The sequence below is a fragment of the Oncorhynchus nerka genome, linkage group LG13 (genome assembly GCF_034236695.1).
Source record: "Oncorhynchus nerka isolate Pitt River linkage group LG13, Oner_Uvic_2.0, whole genome shotgun sequence".
NCBI lineage: Eukaryota > Metazoa > Chordata > Actinopteri > Salmoniformes > Salmonidae > Oncorhynchus > Oncorhynchus nerka.
In genome coordinates this window covers 48,928,134-48,934,133 of record NC_088408.1, presented here as the reverse complement: position 1 = coordinate 48,934,133, position 6,000 = coordinate 48,928,134, and the positions used below count along the sequence as shown (strand labels likewise).

The window sequence follows — 6,000 nt, the reverse complement described above, 5'->3', positions numbered from 1 at the left end:
AGGCTACGATTTTGACCTATTATGGGTTTGTATATATAAATAAATGGTGTAACATGTCAAGAAGAACCGTAATTATCCTATCGGTTTTCCATAGCTACACCAACGACTGGGTTATGGAACGCCAATCTAAGCATAACAATTTGAGTCTAATTTTACCGGTTGAATTAACATTGATCAAATTAACATTCATTCAAAAGTTACAGTAAATGAAAACATCAAGACAAAAACAAGGTACCTGCAATAAGCTGGAATTCAACAGACCCGAGCTGGAAAGATTCCCTTTTCATGCTATATACCAGCACAAGCGATAGTGGTACATAAAATAGAAAAACATTTTGTGAATATAGGCCTATGTATTTATGGTCCCGAGACATGCAAGTTTCAATAGAAAGACCGAAGTCATTATTGCTATTTTTGTTATCGAATGTTTCTCTGTGCAGTCATGATAATGGGAACGTGGTTGGAATGGAAGACATTTGAGTGCAGTAGCCCATAACCATACCCTTTGAAAGGTCCACAAGATTGAGCGGTTTGGTTATTTGCATGGGGCTACATCCAGGAAAAATACCGAAAAGAGCCATCCACCACAATACAATTCGTTTATTATATGGCTCATTCAACAGATGCATTATGGAAAGCAGACAACTAAGATTTTATCCGATCTGAACATATTTTAACAATGAGCATTATAGCCGATGCTACAATTGTGCTAGGCTGAACACTTTGATGTAGCCTAGGCCTAACAAAAAATGAAAGAGCAAAATGGTATTCAAATTAAATAGTTGATAAATGACATTAGGCTATAGCCAATCAGAATTTTAAAAAGTGGTCAACAAAAAAATTGCCTAACCCTACATATTGACTAAGCAAGATCAGACAGAATCAAGACAAGGCCATTTATCAAGAAAATACGTTCTATATGATTTATGATTACCATACTTGGCCTAAAATCTGAAAAATTCACATTCACAAAACAATTATTTAATTCTAAAAAAAATTATGTTCAATATGCATGTGTATGGGCTGCACAAATGTGACTGTGCTTCAGCACTTGTCATTTCCTGGTATTGCCACCTCTTTCTGCCACAGGGATTTTAGCATATAGACTACCGCTATCTGCACGGATAAGAAATTATCAAGTATAATTAATTTAAAACAGATTGACAAAAGATAATTTCACGGAAATCAACTCACATGTTGTCAAGTCAATACCTCTCAAACATTCGAGGTAGCCTAAAAATGATTTAGACAGTTTTATAGTAACTTAAATCGCGTAATCACCGTATGGCCTATATTTTATCTTTTTAAAATGTTCAGATTAGCCTGCATGCGGCTCGCATAGCCTACATCTGAAGCATTGGATGAGCAGGTGAACTCGTTTCTCACTGGGCACAGACGTCAGTTTAAAGACCGTTTTTTGTTGAGCTGTCAACTTATTTTCATTCAATGTGAAATTAACAAAATGTCACCATGTCATTGGATTTAGGTTAAACGTATGTTGACAACTTTTCCACCTTCATTCAACGTCACACACATTTTGTTGTTTAAATGACATGGAAGCAACGTTGATTCAACCTGCCGTTGTCCGGTGGTCTACCAGAGATACATGACCATTATAGATCAAAGTAAATGGCAACAATGAGTTATTAACTCAATTAGCATGCTATTGGTGATCCATCTTTTTGATTTTAAAATAGATAAGGACTTAATACACATTTAATTGTTTTTGATGAATCTCGTTCATATCAAGGACTGAACTTTGATTTGAATCCATGCCATCTTTGCGGTGTAGGACATTGTGCCATAGGCTACTCTATCCGTTCCCATATCCACAATTAAATAGTCCTAATTGGAAAGTACCAGGATGACTGGACAAGTAAGCAAAAGTGGAATTTGTTTGTCTTCCAATGAGTGACACATTAAACGCGATTAATAACACAGGGTTGGTTATTTTCACATCTAAATATGATTTGAATAAAGTATTATTTTAAAATACTAATCCATTGTATTGTCTGATTACATTTTGTAAAGAAGCAAAAATAATATAATTTTTATGATCGTTATTGTATGGGGTAATGCAAGCCTACCAATATGTTAATTGAAAAATATATATAATCACACCCTTAAATGCAAAATGTGACAGCTTGGATGGTGAAAGAAAGTCTTCATTGTGGTGCCTGATTCGGTCTCTGGTGTCTGTTCGAAGAGCTCTCGAGTTAAGAAAAAGGTTGCCATTTTATTTTTTGGATGGAGCAACAGCTTTACCCGAATGCACCAAAACTATAGCCCATTGCCTCACTTGAAATCCGACCAAAGAATCAAAAAATATATAATTTTCGAATTAGTTCCATATCACATGTATTTATCAAGTTGACGTTTAAACCATCTAAATGACATCTTGCTTATCTTAACTCAAAAGTAAAATGTTCCTAAATTACCCGGTTAAAATGGCAATGCCCATTGTTGGCATGTTTGGCTCGTTGCTCCGCCCCTCGTGTTTGTCGTAAACCTGGCGCCTGGCTAGAGTCAAGACAAGATAAGAGCGCCCAAGGCTCCCCTCCTTCTCCAAGGCGATCCATTGGAAATCTCAGACGGACTCACAAGTACTCTTGTAGGTGTCCTGCAGCAGAGACAACACTACGGTCGGACTTGTTCCGCGTTCAGCCAAATTCACCTGCGGGCTAAACCATGTCCTTGAGCCCAAAGCACTCAACTCCTTTCTCAGTGACAGATATTTTAAGCCCGATCGAGGAGACCTACAGAAAGTTTGGAGGCATGGACAGTACAGGGAACCTCGCGTCTTCGCTGGGCGCATACCGACAAACTCAGGTGTCTCAACCGGGCATCCAGCAGCACGCCATGTGCCATAACACCGGGGTGGGGAGCACCTATCACATGCCACACAGCGTCTCCCAATTTTCCAGTGCCATAGGAGGCTACTGTAATGGGAGCATCGGGAATATGGGAGACCTCCCGTCTTACCAAGACACAATGAGAAACGGCGCAGCAGCAACTGCGTGGTATAGCGCAAACACCGAACCCCGCTACCCAACAAGTAAGTTGAACAAGTAGCCTTTGATGTTACTTTTAAGAAATGCAATTCGTTTTGAATAACTTAAATGTAAACTACAACTTGAAATGGTGATTAATTGAATTGCGCACCACGATTCAATTCAAATAATTTAAAACTAAACCGGTATCTAATATGCATTTATTTAACTGTGCCATTGAAGTTTCTAGATTCATGGGGGCTACCACTGGGATGAACATGACCGGGATGGGGACATTGGCAGGGATGGATGCCACCAAATCCATGGTCACCTTACACTCTGCGCCCAGGAGAAAACGACGGGTGCTCTTCTCTCAGGCCCAGGTGTACGAGCTGGAGAGGCGCTTTAAGCAGCAGAAATACCTGTCGGCACCCGAGAGAGAACACCTGGCAAGCATGATCCACCTGACACCGACCCAGGTAAAAATTTGGTTTCAGAACCACAGGTACAAAATGAAACGCCAGGCAAAGGACAAAGCGAACCAGCAGATTCAACAGGAGAACGGCAGTGTCTGCCCACAGCAACAGTCACCGAGGCGGGTAGCAGTCCCGGTTCTCGTGAAGGATGGCAAACCCTGCCAGAACGGGTCAAGCATAACGACGTCTGGGCAACAGCAGGTGCAGCAGAACGTGTCCGGTGGTGCGATGACGGCATCGGGAAGTGCGGTGGTTAATCACCATAATCAGCAGGTGAATAATCCGTTATCATCCGAAGAATTGGAGGAAATGTCCCCCAGTTCCCCTATCCTACACAGCCAGATAAACATGGCTCAGACAGACGCGGCTCTCCTCGAGTACACCAATAACATGGTCAGTTCAAACCTGCTTTATGGCAGAACTTGGTAAAAGGGAGAAACCTGCCATTTTATATTTTCATTCTGGAGAATACATCAAGTGGATTTTAAGACGAACAAAAAAATCGGGAAGGACAGTGGTCGTTGGTGACATGGACAACAGAAGCACCATACTTCCTTGACATTTGAGAGGTGCATAGACCTATTTTTAAGAGTCGACCGTGCGTGGTTTACTTTTGAAGAATTTTTGATAAAAAAATGAGACTCCAAGCACTCGGTGACGGTGTGAAGGGAGTGAAGTTTTATTGGTTGGAATTAAATTCTTTAAGGACACATATCAGGCCAAAGTATTGTAATATTTCGATGAATGAACCTGAACTGTATATATAGTTAACACATTTCATGTGACAGTGATTGTTTTTAAACGAAATATTTCTTCGTTCATTTTTTGTAAATTACAAATGTGATGGCTGCATAGCATACATATATACACATCACAATCCAGTTGAACTAACAATAAATTGCTTGACATGTAAGCATATCTGCTTATTCATGTGGCACATGCGGATGTAACGAAGTTCACCTGTAGGTTATAGCGCAATTTTGATTAAGACGTTGGCCTAATGCAATTACATTTGTTATTAGTCCTTATCACCCAATTATTGAACGAAAGTCAAAATATAAATGCCAATATTTCTTACTGTTACAAGCAGGCCTGGTTAAGTAAACAAATATTTAAGCACGTAGTCTATAGCATGATAAAGTCCCAAAATGCAAGACTATTTGCAGGATATTTAAAATTGGACCGTGACTGATTTGGCCAAACAATGGAAAACAAAGATGAAAGGCGAGAATTTTCAAACTACTGTAATAACTGGAGCTCAATTGTTGTTTCACATTTTCAATAAATATAATTTGTTATTCGTGGGCTCTTTGATTTGAACATTTGAAATATAAGCACGCAAAAATGTTAACTATTAGTGATAAATTTGCCTAGTTTATAATAATAGGGTCCGCATTAAATAAAGGGGCACCGAATGGCCTATTAAGTATATTTATTTAATATAAAATAAATTAAATCTATTTAAAGGACCATCAAGTTACTTATGTACCTGTGAAACTGGGAGAGACTGATTTATTAAAACCGGTAGGAAATGAGATATGGTTTCTGATTAGGCTATGTAATTATGTCTCAAACAAAGACTATGCAACTGCTATGGAGCTGTCAATCCAAGGAATTTTGAATTGACAAAAAAACAAAAACATTATAAAATAATTAAACCATAGTCCAAAGATTTGCTATGTTCATGATTTAGCTATTTTTAGTTGACATTTTTCAATGAATGCTTCACATCAGAAAGCTTATGACAATTGTGAGGATTGATAGGAGGAATATGATTTGAAAAATGTAAGGTATATGTGATGCAAATAGCTGAATCGTTTAATTTGGCTACATTTATGAACATTTGAAATAAAATATTTATCTAAATTAGGGTCAATATCAACTTTACAAACAAACTGACAATGACACAATTGTCTTGACTCACTTGTATTTCACAAGTTTTACAGGCATTATTCTTAAAAATTCAGTACATAAGAACATTTCCAGAATTATTAAAAGAAAACAAGTAAAACAGCCTGAAAGACAAATATAGCGAGAAAAAAAAAAATCATATTCGCCTTCTGCCCATCTAAGCCTAAATTTAACTCCAATTGTATCGTCTTGCTGGGGGTGGCAAGGGGTAATTCCGTCCAGCGCTGTGTCCCTGTAAAACACAAAGGAACAAACCGGTCAGAAGGGCTGCACAATAAACAAAGCATAAAGGGCAAAGACATTAGTGCAGTATAGTATGTGTAAATTATCTGGAGGTGTCCTCGTCAGGTGGATATGGTCAAAGTCATTACCGGTTGTCCTCCACGGTCGTCTCTGCGGTCTCCTCTACGGTCATCCTGACCACGTTGTTGTTGGTAGCCACCCTGACCCTGCCCCCCTCTCTGCATGTTCTGCTGGTAGGCAGCTCCCTGGGACTGCATCGACCGGTCCCAGCCGTGCCCACCACTACCACTATACTGCTGCCTGCGGGGGAACAAACATTCAAATTGTCGTTTTGGATTTGACATTTATGGACTGTATGTCTACATTGCAATTCGGTTCTT

At 39.1% G+C, this 6,000-nt stretch overlaps 2 protein-coding genes across 2 annotated transcripts in view; one reads left to right on the top strand and one right to left on the bottom strand.

Moving 5' to 3' along the window:
- Positions 1–2,688: 2,688 nt before the first annotated feature.
- LOC115139626 (homeobox protein Nkx-2.4-like) lies at positions 2,689–3,912 on the top strand. The gene is made up of 2 exons (XM_029677226.2): positions 2,689–3,055; positions 3,234–3,912. Exons 1-2 carry the CDS (start codon positions 2,689–2,691, stop codon positions 3,893–3,895), a joined length of 1,029 nt encoding a protein of 342 aa, XP_029533086.1. The 3' UTR covers positions 3,896–3,912.
- A 1,464-nt stretch (positions 3,913–5,376) lies between these two features.
- Positions 5,377–6,000, bottom strand: part of LOC115139625 (5'-3' exoribonuclease 2-like) — a 30,458-nt gene continuing 29,834 nt past the window's right edge. Inside the window, exons 29-30 of the mRNA XM_029677225.2 lie at positions 5,749–5,920; positions 5,377–5,609 (exon numbers count right to left, since the gene is read on the bottom strand). Of these exons, the coding sequence (XP_029533085.1) occupies positions 5,547–5,609; positions 5,749–5,920 (235 nt within the window). The 3' untranslated portion in view covers positions 5,377–5,546. The remainder of the gene's footprint in view (positions 5,610–5,748; positions 5,921–6,000) is intronic.